This window comes from Pavona decussata, unplaced genomic scaffold (assembly GCF_977016875.1).
Source record: "Pavona decussata unplaced genomic scaffold, jaPavDecu1.1 SCAFFOLD_93, whole genome shotgun sequence".
NCBI classification, from domain to species: domain Eukaryota; kingdom Metazoa; phylum Cnidaria; class Anthozoa; order Scleractinia; family Agariciidae; genus Pavona; species Pavona decussata.
Window position 1 is genome coordinate 102,501 of NW_028145510.1, and position 20,000 is coordinate 122,500.

Consider the following 20,000-nt stretch of genomic DNA (forward strand, 5'->3'; position numbering starts at 1 on the left):
TCCATATATCGAGGTTAAGCCATCTTTTGTTCCCACGTACCTTCCACTAACATGCGCATTCGCAATCACCAGCTAAAAACATTCCTTTGTTCAAAGGCGCTATAAATTAAACATGCCACACTCCCATATCGGCCATTCTCGATCAAGCGCATAACTTGACTTTGTATAGCCACAATTTGAGCCAAACTCAGCATCAGTAATTTAAAAGCAATCAAAATTGTTCTTGAACCATCGTTTAAGTATTGTAAAAGTATATAAAACTGTTCAATTGAGGCCTTAAACTGCTGTTTAAAAGTAAAAACTAAAATCCAAGCTTTCGCCGATTGATCGGCGAAAGCTTGGATTTTAGTTTTTACTTTTAAACAGCAGTTTAAGGCCTCAATTGAACAGTTTTATATATTTTTAACCACGCTGCTGAAGGACAACATGAACAGATTATTGTAAAAGTGTAAGACGTACTTAATTTATTTGTAACTGGCGAATTAAGTCTTTGTAATAAAACCTTTATTAAATGCCTCCTCTCAACAGATGTGAAAGTCAAACTATTACAATCAAGACAAAAATACATTGTCTAAAGACATGGAGGCTATACTAAAAAGAAAGAATAATTTTTACACGAGTCGTTGGTCACTACATATCACCTAATAAATTATTCCTGCAGCTGACTGTGGTATAATCCAACGCAAGTGTCCTTGTGTTTTTCCCAGTCTTTCGTCTGGCACATTTCGTTACAGTATCTAGTAACTTTACAAGCTGCGCAAAAATATAACCAAGTACTTTCTTTCCCACAAGTGGCGCAACCTGGCGGCATTGACGGAACGGAATCCGAACTTTCGGAGGTTTCCTTGGATTGAAATTCACCGCATAATTTTTCTTCGGTGATAGTTTGATTCCTAGTTTCTTTAGTAGCATTTTCAAGCTGTTCTCTGTTCTTTAGTCCTTCTTTTTGAACAATAGCTCTCAAGTGTGATTTGTGCTCTCGTCTGATTTCCTCAGCTTTCTTTCTTGTACATTTACGAATGTCTTTGATAAGTTTCTCTGTTTCAAGTTTCATCCTTTTGTATTCATTGTTCGCGTCCTCCTGTTCAGTCTTGAACATCTTTCGCATTTCTTTCCTCTGCTTTCTTGCCAGCTTTTCAGCTTGCCGCTCCACAATTTCCTCAAATGAAGGTATGAGCTCTGTGGTAGTTTTCTTAAGCCGCATAAGCAACACTTCAACTTCATTCACACCTTGTTCCATGGTCCACAATGCAAAAGCTGTTTTTTGTTCCTTTGCCGAGAATAATAATATCTTGAATCGTCGGCTTTGTTTCTCTTTTCATTCCTTTTCCTTTTTTCAGCGCGCGCAAATAAACGTCATAATCATGACACCCAGTTGAGCGCGCTACGCGCGCCTCAACAGTTTTCTTACTAATACAATCTTAAACGTGTCGGACTCTAGCTTGAAAAAAAACTTTAAAACACGACGTTTATAAAAAACTTAGAAAAGACGCTTTGGCGGAAAATCTTCTGCTTTTGCTTGTTTAAGCAAACGCTTATTTTACAGTTTGATTTAAAAACGGTGTAAGTAACCCTTGTAGAGGTACAAGGACACTCTGAACGCGAACCTCAAGAGCTGCAACATTGACGTGAACTCTTGGGAAGCAACTGCCTGTGACAGAGCTCTTTGGACATACCAGTGCACTCAAGGCACGAAAGACTTTGAAGTCAACCAGCAGCTGCGATCCTTGCAAAGAAAGAGAGGAGGAAACAGCGACCCGCTTCTGTGGACTGATTCATGCACCATCTGTGACCGCTCGTGTGCGTCACGAATTGGTCTTCATTCCCACATGAGGACCCACCTCGGCAAATGACTTGTCTGCCTGCTCATCTGTGGTATCGAGAGGAAAATCCATCATCATCAAGTAATCCCTGTAAAATTTCCTGGTTGTCTTTAATTATTGCGGTACAATTTAACACGCGCAAACCGCAACCCCGTTGTTGGGCAAAAGGTTTTCGTTCCCTCATGTTGCCGGGTGTGGTCTGTTCCCATCCATTATATATCAGTTCTGGTGACAAGACAGAGGAGAATTATTTAAATTGGTTCATTGTATAATGCAATTCCAGTGTTTTGATTGGCTAAGCGACCATGGTATATGAGCCATTATACCATGCCTGAGAAATAGCGACCATTAAATTGTCGTCTGATTGTTCTTGCAAAGCGAAATCAGCAAGATCTAGCAATATTTCTTGATTGTTTCTAATAAAACATTTATTCCAATTACGCTTGTTGGATGTGAGATGCTTATAGAATAATTGTTAAATATCGATCAAGAATATTTAATTTACGAGATGTAAGATAAGTGTATTACCATCAGTATATTAGGATAATCATTATTAAGTTATTATTAAATCTTCCAAAGCGAATTAAACGTGTTTAACCTCACAGATTTCTCCAGTCCACCGCTTCCAGATAACGTGTTTGAAGGAGACATAGACTTGACTGAGGAACAAAGAATGAATATAGATATTCATGGTGACATTAGAGGCAATAACGCCAGTCGAGCGGCAGAAGGTGATAATCGTCTTCGCTGGCCTAACGGGATCATTCCCTACGAGATTGACTGCAGTTTGAGTAAGTATAGACGGCATTAGCCTTTTTACTTGTTTGTTTGCATTTCATTTTTACTTCTATATTTTTTTTGACGAAAAATAGGTCCGCAAAGCGTGCATGTGACTTAGGCATTCTCAATAAAGATTATTATTATTATTATAAAATGGCAGTTAAAACTTCTGGATGCCCAGATTACCTAAACAATGATTGGGCGGCCAGCCGTAGCCAATCAATGTAGCGACCAAAGTCCATACAATTAAACTCCGAACTTCTAATCATAAAAATCCTAGTAAATAAATTTTAAAACTATTTATCATCCATAAAATCCTCAATCTAAATACTAAAAGTTCTGTTTATCGCGATGAAAACACTTAAAAAATAAATAAAATTATTATTTTTATTATCATCATCATCATTATTATTATTATTATTATTATTATTATTATTATTATTATTATTATTATTATTATTATTATTGTTATTATTATGTGTCCCGTGCTGGGTAATTGAGTGATGTCTTCTTTAGTGAGGATTCAAAGTAATCACTCTGGCCAATCACGACAGATAAAAAAAAAAAATGAGCCAATCAGCACTCGAATCAACATTTAACAGGTTTCAAGCGCGGCAAAATGTGTGGAAAAAGTGACGAATGGTTTAGTTTTGCTTCTAATTAGTTGAGAAAGTAACAGGAGTCTTTTTAACCAATCACAGTGATGAAACAGGACCAAACAGACGCAAATTAGTAATGAAACTCAAGAGAAAACTGTTCTAATGAATGTTTGGAAGAGTAAACAGTTACGCAAGGGAATAAAACATATGCAATATTTTCTTTACCACCTGCACAGAGAACATGCCCGATGCACTGAATTCCATTACGTCAGCCATGAAGGAATGGGAAACCAAAACGTGCATCAGATTCGTGAAAAGAACATCTCAACAAGATTATTTGTGGTTCTTTAGACAAAAGGGGTAAGTAAAGAAAACAAACACTTTATTTAAAGCTTCAAAGCCTTGTTTAATATATGTTTTACCCGCCTGTCAATTGCAAAGTTTGCAAAGAGTGCAGAATGAGGCTGTGCGATTAGTTTTCTGGGAGAGCAAATTCTGCCATGTCACCCATTTGATTAAAGCGTTGCTTTAGCTTTCTGTGAAATATCGTACTGATTTTAAGGTTTTATTATTGACTTTTAAAGCTGCTCGTAGATTGGCTCCAGCTTATCTCAATTAGGGACACTGGTTGATACAATCTTCGATCGAAAAGCGGCTTTAATCTAAACTATTCAACATGTAAGTCTCTAGCTACACTTGGGGATAGATCCTTCCACGTCAAGCTGTCCTTAAGCTTTGGAACAACCTTCCTCGTTTTATAAGAAATGTGTCATCTATTTATCATTTTAAGGATGCAAATTAAGACTTACTCGTTTAAGAAAGCGCTTTTGTGCTTTAGTCGTAATTAATTTTTATTATTATCATTATTATCAGGTGCTGGTGTAATGTTGGTCGTATTGGCGGAAAAACGTCCCTGTCCGTAGGGTTTGGTTGTGAATACAATCACGTGATGGTACATGAGATCGGTCATGCTGTTGGATTCTGGCATGAACAAAGCCGCCCAGATAGAGATAGTTATGTTCAGGTGCAAAAGCAGAACATACTGCCAGGTATTTTGTTGTTGTTGTTGTTGTTTTGCTGTTTCATATATACAATATGCAGCCAAAAAAGCTAAACAGTTCAACGCATGGCGGAGCTAGTTAGTTTTCAAAAAGTCCCGTCTCAGTCTCTTCTTTATGTACGTGGGCACAATTTCGCTCCCATAATAAACTACGTTCCTCTTTGGTTAGTACCAAGAGGAACCTCTCACCTACAACGCGCAAGCGCTGTGTAGCAGAATCTGTCTTCATCAAGGAACTCAGTGGATTGTAAGCGAGTTTCGCGATCTCCTCACTTCATCTCCTGTTCCTTCGCGGCCACTATTCGATTCCAGGTCTTCGTTCACAAGCCCCTTATTTGCCACTGTCAGAGTTAACTGGTCTTTTTTCTTCTTCTTCTTCACATCGCCGCCTTTCTTGAAGATAATCGCGTGTCTAGCTATGCCTCAGATTCTGCAAAATCTTCATTTTCAGTAAAAATGTTTTACATGCAAAGTGTCATTTATTGATAACCCGGCACATTTCAATAATGACTGTCACATCAGTAACAAGTATTTTTTTAAGGTTTGAAGGTAACTGAAGCCAATGTTTGATTGTGAATTTCATGTTGGTAAAGTAATATTTTGGCACTGCGTTTCTCGAGGTTATGAAAGTGCCTTCGCAAAGTATGGTAGGGACAAAATCGACTCCCTCGGTTTGCCGTACGACTATGGCTCCATCATGCATTATCCTTTCAACGCCTTCTCCAAAAATGGACAGCCAACGCTACGAGCTCTGCAACCTTTGAACGGGAGGAAACCCTACAAGGCTTTGAGCGATCTTGACGCCATCCAGACAAACATGATGTACGGCTGCAGATCAACTGAGGAGGATCCTTTCAGAAGGAAACGCAGACAGATTGGTAAAAGCCTTGTGTCTTACTATGTTACAAATACATACCCCTTTCTATTTCGCCAGCCATTCAATTAACCGTCTATCATTCTTTAATAATTAGTGCCAACCTGGTGCAAATAGTATTTATATGATAGTCAATAACCGTCAAAGTAATTTCAATAATTTTTTTGCTACCTTTTCTCTATACTAATCAAGTTTAAGGGATATAAACGTGTTGAAGCTTTGTGCCTTATGCGACACATGACGCCGGAGGGAACTATAAGTTGTACAGGCGTTCAAGGGCATAATATAAATGATGATTGCGCACAGAGCTAACTCTGCAATGAAAGTTTAAGTGCTGAGGTGTACGTGAACCCATAAATGTCCAACTGAGCATTATCCCTAGTAAGGAAAATGGCAGGCCACTAGAGGAAAAGAAAAAATAAGAAAGAAAAAATGGCGAGAGTGCTTGATATAATCTAATACCAACACGGCAAGGAGGTGGAAGAATTCGAAAATTTATGTGACTTCAAACCACAGGAGAAGATTGCATTATAAAAGTACATACAATTTATTCAACTGTTTTTGTTGTCAGCACCATGTAGAGATTATAGCAGAAACTGTAATTTTTGGGCTCGGAGAGGAGAGTGCTGGCGAAACCCAAGTTACATGAACAGATACTGTAGAGCAAGCTGCCGAAAATGTAAGTATTTTAAGAGATGAGGGGTGTGGAGGTTAACTCTTCAACAATTTAAAATTTATGTGTCACAAATCATGACGGACTTCTACAAACGTAAAAGAAAGTTGAAAGAAATTACTTAGGTAGAGAGTCATCTACCGACTACTGAAAGTCATAGCCATCTTTAACGGCACTTTGTTTCTACCTTGAGCTTGTACACCAAAGTAAACTACGCCAAAAGAAAATGCTACTCAATAGCTTTCATTCAAATGGCCACACGTAAGGATTTCATCTACGCACTTAAAAATTACCTCCTCTTTCAGCCATAATAAATTAAAACGGAACCAAAGGACAGTAACGTTTAACAGCTTTCATTTCAATGGCATTTAACATTAGGGACTTTGAAACAAGAGTCAAAGGATAGAAATACAGAATTTGACTGCAGAGGCAAATCCCACGTTTCCTTTCCTTTGCAGGTAGACCAGTTCAGTCTTGCAGAGATCATCACTACCAATGTTCTTCCTGGGCTAGAGTAGGCTACTGCCGAACAAATCTATACACAAGGACTTACTGCAAGAAAAGCTGCAACCTCTGCCGCAGACCACCTACTGTTAAACCAAAGCCTCCGACAGCTAAACCCAAGCCACCAACCGCGAGACCGACTCGTCCAACAAAGCGACCTACGCCCACGACAAAAAAGGCCACAACGAAGAGGCCAACGACTCGGCCCCAGACCCCACCCCCACCCCAGACTCCACCTCCTCCCCAAACCCCTCCCCCACCCCAGACCCCTCCTCCTCCACAGACTCCACCTCCGCCCCAGACCCCTCCTCCACCTCATACACCTCCTCCTCCCCAGACCCCTTCTCCACCGAATACACCATCCTCTCCCAAGACTCCTACTCCGTCAAATACTCCTTCACCCGTAACCTCAACTAGTCCACAGGAATCTACAACAACCAAGCCACTCACAACAGTCAAGCCTCCGGTGACAGCCACCCCTCGTCCACCTATTATAATACCAGAAAAACCCACAGGTAAAGCTCCATGATCGAATAAAAAGGATTGTAAGCAGTAGCAGTATGCAGGATGTTTGTCCCACTGATGAACCTAGTTTAATGGCCTTAGCTCCCACGAATCTCCTGTAGCTCAGTGGTAGAGCATCCGAACTAGTAATCGGAAGGTCTTAGCTTCGACTCCTGATAGGAGCACTCGGAATTTCTTTTTCCGAGTTTGCCTGTGTCATAACTGAATAATATATCATTCTCAAGGATTGTGAAATAGTTTTATCTGGTCATACGTGAAGTTACGGTGAGAAATGAAGATAACCATTAAGTCAAGTTTACAAACAGTCTAGCTTTGGTATAAAAGGAAAATAATTCACGAGGCCACCTTGGGATATGCCGTGTCCTATATATTGTCTGACTTCAAAAGCCTGTTGTTTAGAAATAATAAAATGAATTTGTCTTACCTCAAGTCAGTTTCGTGAATTCGGCCCCAGGGTCCTACCTAAGGAGTAAGAGGGGTGAGGGAGAGTCGCTTTATGCTAGGCCTGCCTCTTCTGCAGGCAAATTCCATGTACTCTCCGAATTCGTTACTTTTCAGAAACAGATCACTATTTTACATTTACGTGAACCACTTGGTTTTGGAATCAGTTGACGCTTGTTAAGATATATGAGTTAGGTGCAAAATGGCTGATGAAAACTGAAACGGGAAAACACGCTTTACATAACTATTGAACATCTTAGTTCTGCTTTCCATTTTCACAGGCATGAAATGCGAGGACAGGCATCCAAGCTGCCCAGATTTTGCCCGGGCAGGCCAGTGTTCTGCCAACCCGAGCTGGATGGAGGAAAACTGCAAGAAGAGCTGTGGATCCAAGCGATGTGACAAACAGCCAGTGAAGCCCTTGGGTTAGTTTAATCTGGCATAATGCATACGAGTTTGAAAATTCCAAAAATTGCCACCCTGCGAAGGATCGCATGGGGTTGCTGCCAAACTCGTTCCCAGGGTATCTCCTACCCTGGGAACGAGGCTGGGTTGCTGTTGATTTGATTAGTTTTGGCCAGGTTTGCGTGTTATTTTCGGGTGACAGTAACTCCCGGGCAGATGGGGTACATATCCTAATCCTCAATATAAATGCCAACCGCAAGCTACCTAACCTAAATTAAGCTAATCGGAGAGCTATTCAGGCTAACCGGAGCTGAATACCCCCATACTCCACCCGTGAGTTGATTTTTTCCGTTAGTTTCATCGCTTGCAGTACGACTATCCCGATAAAAAAAAGGGCAAGTTGTTAGTATAACTCAGTAGTATTTTGTCGGAATGGTTGTTTGTATGAAGAAAGGCCGTACTTAAAGTAAGATCCACTCTATCATCGTTCACTGAATCATTTTGTCTTTCCTTATATAGCTCCTTGTTCCAATCCTCTTGGAATTGGCTGGGATTTCAAATTACCGGACAGTGCTTTCTCCGCTTCCTCGGCGCTTCACGTTGGTAAGTAGGTCGTAGAACTATGGAAGCTAACTAGGATTTTGCTTTTATTTACATATTAACTGAGGATTTTAACTAATGGTTAAGCAGCCTCGGCCTTTAATCAAGTTTTGACTCGAATGACGCACTCACACCCAAGACTGTCGAAACGTCAGTTGATGAACTTTAGCATTCAATCTCGCCTCGTTGATTAAAGAAGACAAACAGTTGAATTAATTTTGTATCCCGCTCTTAGTCCTAGATGTTTAAACATATACAGGGTAAAATGTGATGATGTAATCAAAATGTGACTTAGGTCAGCTGTTAGGTGTGTGTTGAGCAAACGTTCGCACCTATACAACTATAACGAAACGAGATTGGTTAGAATAGTGTTTCAAAACCAGTCAAATTTATTTGGAGGTTAAAATGTTTTATCTTCAGCACTTAGCAGCTTAAGCATGGTTTCATTCAAACTACAATGCTAACCAATTGCAACTCATTTCGCTCACGAATGTTTTCCTGACGCACCTCCAAACGTACTTAAAGGCGTCGTTCATTCTTCCAGCAGACTGCAAAACAGACGCTTTTTCTTTTCTTTTTTTTTTTTTTTGCGTTCTTCCGTCATACAAACGCGCGCTTTCTTTGCGGAAAGAGGGAATAGAAAGTGAAACTTTTGGCCCTGTTACCTTCGCGAATTCGTGCTTCCGTTTCTCTCCATGATTTTCAATTGAAGAATTTACTGTTTTCCAGTCTTTCTATGTTACCATTTTGTGCATTTCATACCCTAATCCCAGTTGTTGACATTCATCAAAACATTACCCTTCATCCTTATTTAAACCTTTGTTCACCAGGTGCAGGATGGGATTGCGGTGCTCGCAATGCACGAATGTACTTCACTGACGATTTCAAAACCAAACGAGTCGGGGCCTGGTGCGCAGCAACACCAAAGAACCAGTGGCTGCAAGTGGACCTTGGAACGAACAGATACATCACCGGTGTTGGCACTCAAGGTCATACTTTACTCAAATTTTGTTTTGTTTCACATCTTTAAGTTCTTCGTGATTTTTTAGCTCATTAAATAAATAAATCTCTTTATGTAAGTATCAATGTATTTAGCACAGAGAACTTACTGGTGACACTTTCCAGATAGAATTGGAATTTAGAAGTGTTGGTTTTTGAGGAGAGTGGAAAACAGGAGTACACGGAGAAAACACCTCTCGGAGCAAGGACGAGAACCAACCCACATATGACGCCGAGTCCGGGGCCACATTGGTGGGAGGCGAGTGCTCTCACCACAGCGCCATTCCTGCTCTCCTCCTTAGCAGATGTATGCTTAGTTATGCTTTTACTTACTGGTTTCAATTACGAACCACGACAAACTGTAAATTGTAAAATTTGGTCAAGCTGATTTTGATTTGTTTTGTACAAGGGCATGACGAAAAAGAGTCTGTCGTCCTTAATATTTCCGCTCTGATCTTTGTTGGTTCAAATTCCAGGTCGGCACAAGTATTATGAGCACGTGAAATCATTCAAACTTGCTTTCAGTCAAGACGGGACCACTTGGGACTATCATAAAAAGAACGGAGAAGACCAGGTAGGAATCGAGAACGCGCGGGCAGACAGTCCGACTTTGCGTACAGAAAACGTGCACTTTGTTCCCACCCTTAAGTGTTCTGTGCAGAATACAGAAGTAAAACAAGATACTGCCATTGAGTTTAATATTGTAGGCAACGATTTTAGTGTTAAACACACGCTGGAATTAAGGCAAGGAGCTCAATGTTCCAGGGTCATGATTGTAACGTAGTGATGAATCATGAGAGTGCGTGCTTTTATTATTCTACTTCGATTCACATTTGTACTCCAGCAGCGTGTGGATGCACTGAAACAGTTAATTTTTTCATTTATTGATTGACTGATTTATTTATTTATTTATTTATTTATTTACTACGCGCAATGTTGCGCAAACTGTTATTATTGTACTGGTCTTTTAGTTGAAATGCGTTCATTGAAGCTCAATGTCCCTCATGGCAAACTCCCTTTTTATGTGTAAAGGCAGAATGGGTCTAAATTTAGTTTCACAATCTGGAACTTTTCTGTTTGGAAAACGCAACCCTTGTGAACCACAACCTCCAGGTTGTCAGAACTCTGTTGAAGTGATATAGCGAAGAATCGATTTACATTAGTTGCATTCACTGTGTGTTGTGTGATGATGTATGTTCCCTTTAAAACAATACAACGTACAAATTGTATCATTCATGTGAACCCGGTTAATACGGGCGGATCAGATCAGTGATCCCTAAGATGTCCGTATTAACTCGTGTGTATTTACGTTCTCATCCTCGTGGAAGCTTTGAAAACCGACTTTATCTAAGTCCTTACTTAACAATTTCAGATTTTCAGAGGCAATTGTGATCACTTTACACCTGTCGTAAACGTCTTGGAACGTGGCGTCACTGCACGATACGTCAGATTTTATCCAGTGACGTATAATTACGTATGCATGAGAGTGGAGGTGTATGGGTGCGATGCTTGATCAGCACAGGCAAACCAGGCTGTCTGGAAGATTGTTACAGGGTATCATGTGGATTTTACTAGCAAGACATGGAAGTTCATAAAACAAAGCTTACATTTTACATTTTAACATTTTTGGGCTTAGTTTTAAAGACAAAATAAACAATTACATCTTTTTACGTAGCATGCACACTTTGTCATACTTGTTCGTCAATGAGTTTATTACTCGAGCCTGAAAACATTTATCCACTTACTGAGAAAAAGACAGTGTACAGTCGGTGCCTCGTACGCTGGTCCGGCGTTTGAAAACTAGCGTCTGGAAAACCAGACTCTGGTCCGTCGAGAGCCCGGTTAGCTCAGTCGGTAGAGCATCAGACTTTTAATCTGAGGGTCATGGGTTCAAGTCCCCTATCGGGCGGGCTTTTCTTTTTCTTTCTCTTTCTTTTTTTTAGTTCAAAGTTATTTAATTGTATTTGAGGAAAAAATACTTTCTTTACAGACCTCAGATGACAGATGTTAAAGGAGTTGTTTGGCGAATACCTTGAAGCAATCCTATTCTTTTCTCTTTCTTTCTTTCTTTTTCTTTTTTTTTTTTTTTTTTTTTGCAGTTTTCTTGATTACAATGCAACCCATGAACAACCAACGCGCTCGTTATGCATATATATTTCGCTTCGACTTCTAAGTTATAATTTGTTTTAACGGTCGAAACATATAAAGTTATAAAGTGTTGTGTTTTTTTTTTAAATTATACCTTGTTTCCTGCTTCAGTTGTTTTCTTCATCGTAGCTTATCTGACAAGGAGCCCGAAAATCCCAACTAGAGAACAAAAGAACAGTTAATTCTTTCGATTCTTCCTGAGCCGGGCACTCATATTCTTATTTAATTGTTTTTCCGCTAGCTGCAACATCGTGTCCGATTTTTTGAGAGGACCGCGACTATATATACAGTATAAAACTAGTGGTAAGTTGTATTCTAGCGTACATTCAGTTGCAACATACTACTGATGAAGAGGCAACAGCCTCGAAACGTGTGGTATTTTATTTTATATTTTGCGCTAGAATACAACTTACCACTATTTTTATCCACCAAGTGCGCAACATAGTCTAAACAACATTTTGTTTTTTATATATACAGTAGCTTACAGTTGAAGCGACCTTGAATTAACTGAATCCGAATATGCGTACGATTCTGACGAATCTTAGGATACATTGTCCGTGTTTATTCTAGAGGACGCATTATCCGTCTCGACGAACTTGGACAAACATTCCCTGTTCGTCTGGTTATGCGTCTCTAGAATAAAAACGGGCACAAGACGCATTATGCGTCTGGACGAACTATCTTCCCTCTTTGCATCGTTCAAGAGGAATCGTCCAGACGGATAATGAGTCTCTAGTATAGAATCGGCCATTGCTTGTTGGTCAGACCGCCTTACACTGGCCATTGGCACACCTAACTTATGAGCCGGCCAAATAATGAAAGAATTAGCGATATATTCAACAGGAAGTTTACAGAGACAGAAAGGAAAATAAACAGCTTGTTTTATTTAAACTCTAAAATAAAGACGCTCTGCATCAATTTTCGTATCGCATCATGATTAGGGAAATTCGGTCACACGCTAAGACGTAGAGCACGAACAAGGTTTATTGTGGCCGTTAGTTGTGTAGATATTGTTTCTTGAGAAATCTACATTTTTTTTGTGTAGATTGATGCTCTCATATGCAAACGGATTATTTATGCAGTACGAAAAGCTTGTACACATTCACAGCCCTGTACAAAAAAGAGAATTATTGTAAATCTTTCAGATGTTCTCCGAGACCGTTTTGTTGTCGTTGCAGGGCAAATCGCCCGGTGCTCGGAAGTACGAAAGGTAGGGACAAATCACTCAGTGTGTAGCTTCATACGTTGGCGCTCTTGGGGCTCCTCACGGAGGAAAGGTTGCTTGAAAACGAAATAGAGAGTGTAGAATAATATTCTACATAATACTAGTAGTAATCAAAGATTATAGCGCGTCGTCGTTAAGATGCTATTGTGACGTTTTTATAATGAACGGTGAAAGAAAAGTTCCTCGGAGATGCATGACATGACCACACTGAAGAAACGTCTGCGTTTTTTTTAAACCATTTTTGCACTTTTTAATATTTATTTTTATATCAATCATATCCGATATTCAACCTTTTCTCGATTTCTCGCCCTTAGTAACATGCATGTGCACAGAGGTAGATTCTTAGTACAAAAAGCGGTTTTCTCCACGCTGAGCAAGGGTTATATACACGAAACGAGCGCGCGCGCGCGCGCGCGTGTGTATGTGTGTTTTTTCAAAACATTATTAATATCTATTTTTATATCAATACCATCCGATATACAACCTCTTTTCTCGATAACTCGCGCTTAGGAACATTTACAGCGGTAGGCACTGGGTACGAAACGCGCTGGGCATGATGGACTGTCATATTCTATTGTGACGGTGCGATTTTGCACCTACATATTTTCTCGATTTTTTGCGCTAAGGAACACGCGCGCTGGGCATGATGGACAGTATTGGGACGACTCGATTAGGAAGCGTCTCCTTCGTCGACGCAATTATGTGCGAATATCACGTTAGAATGTTTGTAACTAGCCTAAATTATTGAGCCATGTGCTCGATAGCCGCTGACCAGTAGCGTTTCAGCGAGTTAAACTTGCTTCGTTTGATTTGCGGCGTGGTTGTTCCTCTCCTCCCGATCTACGTGGTGTCAGAGTGGGTTTCAAAACCACGCCCCCACGCAGAGACCAGAACCACAACAAGCCAATCTTCCGTGCGTGTGAGGAGGGGGGGGGGGGGGGAGGGGAAAGGAGGGGTTCTTGTACTCATTAAACAGACGACAAGAGCAAAAATGAGACAAAAATGTTTATTTTCCTTACCTTACCTTGAAAGGCAGGTATTTCTTTAAGCTGCTTTTACCGTAATTCCTCATAGGTAAGTTAAATTTCCCTTGTTATTTACATAACTATTTGTCAACCCTTATTTACATCATTTGTATCTACAAATTAGAACTGTTAGGTATCTCGGCAATAACTCAAACCCAGATTCAAACTTTATTGCCAAATCATGAAACCAATCAGAAAATCCGGAGGGGCCAATCTAATTTCACTGAACCTCTCAGTTACTAAATACCACTAATATCTCCTCGAACCTACAATTCCCCATTCCAGAGACTATGGAGGGATTGATACGAATTAGCAATAATGGGATCGTTTGGGCAGACGGATGGAGATTGTGCTGATGAAAAATTTCTTCCCACTCAGTTGTAGAGGAAATACTCTTTTAGGTGAAACCATTTTACAAGAGCTATTCTTCTCCAAGAAAATGCTGAAAATACACTTCTTCGACCGGGCGATGTCCATCTCTCTATCAATCGAAAACGATCTCACACTCTCTTACGTGTGCCGGTCTTCTAACACTTTCTGGAGAGGGGAATTTCGAGGATGTGATTCTTGACTGTTGGCCAGTGAAGATGCAAGGTAAACAGACCCTTGTGAACGACACTACAAAAAAGGTTACTTCTGTAATCATTATCACGAGCACAATAAGTTTCTCTTGCCCTTGTGTTGCAGTCAACGTTCTCCCATCTTTGCAATGGTAAAATCAAATAACGTTCTTTACGTTTTACACATCCTCGTGAATGAAATTTATGATTAACACTTAACCGGAGACAAATGAAGGTAAATGGATGAAAGGCACTTGTATGTAGAGTGGCATCTTGCGCGACCCTCTCTTTCACTGAACTAACAAAGCACAATCTCTACTTCGTTCGCTCGGTGTCTACCCTTCTTTCGACAACAAAACAACGTAAATGAAGGCACAGGTGGCTAGAGGGAAAAGAAGGACAATACACTCCCCATTTCTTAATCCTTTACGCACCAACGTCCACATAACGATTCTCCTCACTGATCCCTGTACATACAATTACCATGTTATTACAAGTCTGTTTAAACATCCAAGACGACTCATCGTTGGTTACCGTTTCCGCTATTCCCAATACTTGTATATTTGAGGAAGTGGTAATATTGCAAGGTAAAAATAAAAGCTCGTCACTGTTCAGTGGGGCTTGAAGGGTTAATTGAAACATGAGAACAGCCCAATCTGCTTAAAAACAGTGTTCAATTTCAGGGCTTCCTTCTGCATCATAGCTACATTTCACAAACCAATTGACTGTAGCACTTTTTCATAGGCAACTACTTCTTCTTGTCGAAGACATTCTATAAATTTAAGTAGACCGGGGAAGATAATAACCCAAAATATCAAATTCATAAGGAAGATTACAGCTTCACGTTGAATAGGAATAGTTTTGAAAGGCCTACTTAATCTAGAGATAAAACATAAAGATAATTATTCCCTGTACACGGCATGTTATGCTATGTACAAGTGTATAAAAATATCTCTCTGATGAACTCTTTGACCTTAACTAGTACTTGAACATATCCTAACTAACTTTCAAAAACTGCCTTGAATTGTAAGTCATACAGCACAGATATAGCACAAATTACTGTATTATCTTTTCTTTCTCCATATAGAAATATTCCATAAATAAGCCACAAGGACATTTCATTCCACATGCCATCCATTACTGATAGGAATGCAAAATTTTCAAGACTATCCTCAAAGAATCAATTCTGGATGCCTTGTCCAGTTGGAAAGAGTGATGTGAAAAATGAAGTGACAAAGTTGTAGGCCACGGTTGCCGCGGATGGTCCTGGGGGTGGGGAGGGTGGGGCCAATGGCTCTGTAGGATCATCTATGTCATTGGGATCACTGTCTTCTGTGCTCTGTCCTGTGTTGCCATCAGCTATATCCTCTTGTGGTGTGTTTTGTGCCTGTACATTAAACTTATTGAATCAATAAAATTGCTTATGGTATGTTTCTAAACTATAAACGTGAGTCGGAAGAACTTCATCTCACAAATCTAAGATTTAGATTACAAGGATGCAGGATTTAACAGAGCAACATTCGTTCTAAATATTAGATTTGTGAGATGCAGTTCTTCAAACTCACACGTTTATACTTTATTTAATTAAATGGTTGGATGGCAAAGGATTTTGGTACGTTTCTAATACCCCATTCACAGCAAGGCTTAAACACGTTTAAAAGCTGTTTATTAAACATACTTTAAAATTGTTTCTTTCACAAAAGCCACTTTCGGTTTTTTGTCAACTACAGATTTAGCACAAATAAAAGCATAAGTTAAAGTTCGCTCGAATCCTATGTCAAAGCTGATGGTTCAGCTGTCTGCTACCAATTTTCATTTTGTTAAACCTGGTTTAATTAAACATGTTTTGTTGGTGTGAATGGGGCTTAAGCCTAGTACGAAAGACATGTTATCAGTCGGTCACACAGACATACTCACAAAAAAAATCTGAGTTCTCCCAAGAGGAGTCAAACCGACTTCTACTTACTAGTCCAGATGGTCTATCACTGAACTCAAGGAAACTTGTGGGAGCAGGGTCATTACACTAGGTTCATGTGACAAACATCCTGCATACTGCTATCATTTGCATGTTGGTACACGTACATTTTATTATCATAGTTACTTGTATACAGCTATTTCAATTAACGTTGTCGGATCAAAATAAAGCTAAAAGATAAGACCGCAATGTTTTGTGGGATTATTTTTTTATGAATAATTTCATCAAAATCATCCCTGCACGTGCAGGTCATTGTACTGCTACTGTAATTACAGCCTACTGTTTTCTCCAGGCACGACTGATTTTGATGAATTTATTCATAAAAATCCCACGTAAACTTTCGGTCTTGTCTTTTAGCTTTATGCTTTGAACCGACAACATTAATTGAAATAGCTGTATACATGTAGCCACGATGTTTAGTTATTTTAATTTTATTTTCGTGTATAATACCTGAAAACTAGTTGCTGAGCTGTCTCACTAAAGCTAAGCATATCTACACAATAAACTCGACTTGATTTGACTTGACATGTCTGTGACATACTCTATTCACAATGGAAGGAATCTAAGGGTGTGTTTTAAGCTACAAGCAATTTGGCTCCTGCTGGGGGAGAACTCAGATTTAAAATTAAACTGGTTTGAAAATTCAAACCACAACAGCTATTATTTGAGCTTCCTCATTCCATGCAAAGCAGTAACCTCAGATGTCGACATGATGGAGGTTAATATTTCCATTGGCATGCAAAACCATCTAGAATCAGTGAAGCAGAATCACCAAACACAAATTAAATTAGTGTTACTCACATTAGCATCCTCCCTCTGGTCTTGTTGTGGTTCTGGCGCTGGTGGTGGAATTTCTTGACGATTGTTACCTGAAAATGAAATGCCCAACAAAGATTAATGGAACACCCACAAATGATGGGGAACACAATTTATAATTTCCTGGATGACATGCAGAGATTCACAGCTGAATGTAGGACACGTGACATTTTCATTAACTCAGGACGAGTGCACATGTGCAATAATTTGCAAGTAGGTAATCCACAATTTTAACTTTCTGCCAGTTGCAACATGAGAATCGCAGGGGTCTGTTTCTCAAAACATTCCAAGACTTTTCAGACCCAAAAAGTATGCATCAAACCATTTTCTATCTGTTGGTAGTAACTGTTTTTAAGCAAGCTAACCCAATGTGTCTCTTAATCTTGTAAAGTCTTTCCAAATTACTGTACATGACCGTCAAAGGGCAAATTTCTGGTAGTGAATATTGTGCATGCAAAATAGCTTTTCAACCCCAAAATGTTTTCAGGAGTTTTTTTAGAGATACACACCAAGTTTCTGAAACACCTTGGGGAATAGCAAATTGTTGGACATGGAGGGAGTTCAAGACAGTAAAAGGCTTCAGATACACTGTAAACAGCAGTTAATTATAAGGGAAATAAATTTCTGCAAGAGATAGCAGAAGATTACTGTTCCTTAATTCCATGTTATATGACAGCAACTACAACTACTATAATATAAGAAATTAACCTCTGTAATGTCTGTTAAAAACAGAATAAACTAAGCTGTTGTAACATTGATTAATACATAATGGTGCTGAAGGAGAACACTTTAAAGTGAAGGAAGTAGTTTGGCACAAATTGAAAGAAAATTTACCTCTATTTCTTAGGAACATCTGAAAAATACCAGATTGATACAAGTAGATCAACACAAACATGATAAGCAACACCAGAAAGCGACTGGTTGATGAGTAAAACCAAAATATACTCAGCAAGATTCCTATGCGACAAAGGGTGTAAATCTTGTCCAGCCAATCATGGTTTGGATTATCCTCATCTTCTTCTTCACCAAAGAGCGGTCCTGCATTGGCATTTCCTTGAACATTTTCGTTAGCTTGTGGTTGGGGTGCCTGTGCTGGTTGGGCAGCCTGCTGAGGGGGAGGAGGAGTCTGTGGTGCAGTCATGAACGGTGCTTGAGGTGCTGGGAAATTTGCTGTCTGTGGGTACCAGGGGTAAGGCATCTGTGGATAACCACTGAGGATAAAAAGATAAGGATATTCAATATCAACAGGCTCTTTCCATTCAATGAAATTTTCGAAAATTTCCAGTGGGAATAGAATGGAACAGGATCTTTTCCGGAAAAGATTTTCGAAAATTTAGGACAACCTTTTCAGCGTTCCCGAAAAGTGGAAATTTCAGCATTTTCAAAAATTCTTGTGTTCCATTCAAAAGCTTCCAGTCGAACATGTACAATAAGCAGCGTCAAGAAGCCTGGGGCAAAAAAAGACCATGTGACGACCCAGAATAAGCCCGTTCCATTCGAGACTGAAATTTCTGAAAATTCAAACCGAAAATTTTTGGTGAATGGAAAGCACCCCACATTTCAAAAGAGCTTCTTAACTCAGAATGTTAAGTTTAAGTTGTAGCCACAACAGGGGGATCTAATAACAGAAACCAGCAACAGTGCAGCAGTTCTGTAAACATTAGGGAAATCTACTGTGCATGCAGGATCAACATGTCCAACATACAAAGAAACAATAGACCGTATTCCCATAATTCCTCAGTATTGAACAGAAACAACTTGCACACAGGGCTCAAGCAGGAGAATCTTTTCACAAACAAATGTGGTTTTTAATATATTCCCCCGCAAAAGTCTTCATTGCAAGCAACATGTACATGTATACCCATTCAATACTGAGAATACGAATACATTCTATTACACGTGCATAACTTCAGACAAATTTTACACTGATAAGAAAGTTTAATGCTCAGATGATTCTTTTGGAATCATACACAGTAACCTGGACCCAGAAATAGTAGTCATAAGCTAAGCCTGTAATGAAACATCCAACAACATATCTCTGGTCATTCAATTTGCAACTCAACTTTGTTAAATACATGTATGGGCCATAAAAAGTAATCTACAGATTAAATTAAGTCTGCAGCGAAGTTTTCTAACTCAAACATTTGTAGAATTAATAAAGTCGTATACACGCAAGTCTCTATGCTGCTTACTAGTTGGGTTGAGGTATTCTTCCCGCCGCCATCTGTTGAGCAATCATCTGCTGCATCCAGTAGGGTGGTGCGACAAATGGTGGTACAGGATAACCATGTCCTTGAGCAGGAAAATTGTAAGGTACATTTGTCATCTGCTGGCTGTGAAACAAGACAAAGCAAAATATTTTATCATCTTAACAGCTTAAAATTGGCCGTTGTAGAGAGTTGCAAGGCGTGTTCCTACATAGCAAATTTTCAGAGATAATTTTGAGTGCATTTCCCATCAACTTCTTCGAAAAGTGGTTGTCCATTGGAAGCTTGAGTTCTGACCATTATTTTTGAAAAGCACTGAATATGAACAAGAAAAATGTTATAGGAGATACTCACTGGTAAATATTGAACGGTGGATAGGTAGGTGTATTTGCTCCTCTGTATCGCAGTCCATCAGTGTCTGTCTGTGGTGTGACAGGCGTTGTGGGAGCTGAGGTTGTTGATGTGCTGCTACTTGTGTTGGGAACACTGGGCGCATTCTGAAATTAAGGTATTCACTTATTGTAAAATAAAGCTGGTACCACTGATGATTGCAAAAAAAGGTAAAGTTGCACTTTGTGCTGGACTAGCCCATACAATCAGAGATTAACCCAGTTTCTGTAGCATTTAGGAACTACGTGTGGAAGCATTGCTTCCACCCCACTACACTCCCCCCCCCCCCACCCCACCCAGTCCATTGCAGGGTTACTGTTGCAATATGTCTCCAGTACACCTTTACACAGCTGGGTGAAGGGAGACAATGC

General features: G+C 39.7%; 3 protein-coding genes, 1 non-coding gene and 1 pseudogene across 4 annotated transcripts in view; 2 read left to right on the forward strand and 3 right to left on the reverse strand.

The window, feature by feature from the left end:
- LOC146473415 (uncharacterized) overlaps window positions 1-581 on the reverse strand; it is a 1,887-nt pseudogene extending 1,306 nt beyond the window's left edge.
- The window catches only part of LOC146473414 (uncharacterized), a 16,709-nt gene extending 5,758 nt beyond the window's left edge, over window positions 1-10,951 (forward strand). The window contains exons 3-13 of the mRNA XM_085118079.1: window positions 2,429-2,614; window positions 3,439-3,562; window positions 4,076-4,251; window positions 4,883-5,140; window positions 5,708-5,815; window positions 6,268-6,828; window positions 7,561-7,704; window positions 8,204-8,287; window positions 9,115-9,273; window positions 9,760-9,857; window positions 10,656-10,951. Coding sequence (XP_084974205.1) covers window positions 2,429-2,614; window positions 3,439-3,562; window positions 4,076-4,251; window positions 4,883-5,140; window positions 5,708-5,815; window positions 6,268-6,828; window positions 7,561-7,704; window positions 8,204-8,287; window positions 9,115-9,273; window positions 9,760-9,857; window positions 10,656-10,796 — 2,039 coding nt within the window. The 3' untranslated portion in view covers window positions 10,797-10,951. The remainder of the gene's footprint in view (window positions 1-2,428; window positions 2,615-3,438; window positions 3,563-4,075; window positions 4,252-4,882; window positions 5,141-5,707; window positions 5,816-6,267; window positions 6,829-7,560; window positions 7,705-8,203; window positions 8,288-9,114; window positions 9,274-9,759; window positions 9,858-10,655) is intronic.
- Window positions 428-2,413, reverse strand: LOC146473417 (uncharacterized). The gene has a single exon (XM_085118080.1). The coding sequence runs from the start codon at window positions 1,238-1,240 to the stop codon at window positions 650-652; it is 591 nt and encodes a 196-aa protein (XP_084974206.1). The 5' UTR covers window positions 1,241-2,413; the 3' UTR covers window positions 428-649.
- A 168-nt stretch (window positions 10,952-11,119) lies between the features above and the next one.
- Window positions 11,120-11,192, forward strand: Trnak-uuu (transfer RNA lysine (anticodon UUU)). Its single transcript has one exon. It is a non-coding gene; the product is annotated as a tRNA-Lys (tRNA).
- Window positions 11,193-13,648: 2,456 nt separating this feature from the next.
- The window catches only part of LOC146473419 (homocysteine-responsive endoplasmic reticulum-resident ubiquitin-like domain member 2 protein), an 11,733-nt gene continuing 5,381 nt past the window's right edge, over window positions 13,649-20,000 (reverse strand). Inside the window, exons 4-8 of the mRNA XM_085118081.1 lie at window positions 19,594-19,736; window positions 19,225-19,365; window positions 17,867-18,243; window positions 17,018-17,085; window positions 13,649-15,628 (exon numbers count right to left, since the gene is read on the reverse strand). Of these exons, the coding sequence (XP_084974207.1) occupies window positions 15,422-15,628; window positions 17,018-17,085; window positions 17,867-18,243; window positions 19,225-19,365; window positions 19,594-19,736 (936 nt within the window). The 3' untranslated portion in view covers window positions 13,649-15,421. The remainder of the gene's footprint in view (window positions 15,629-17,017; window positions 17,086-17,866; window positions 18,244-19,224; window positions 19,366-19,593; window positions 19,737-20,000) is intronic.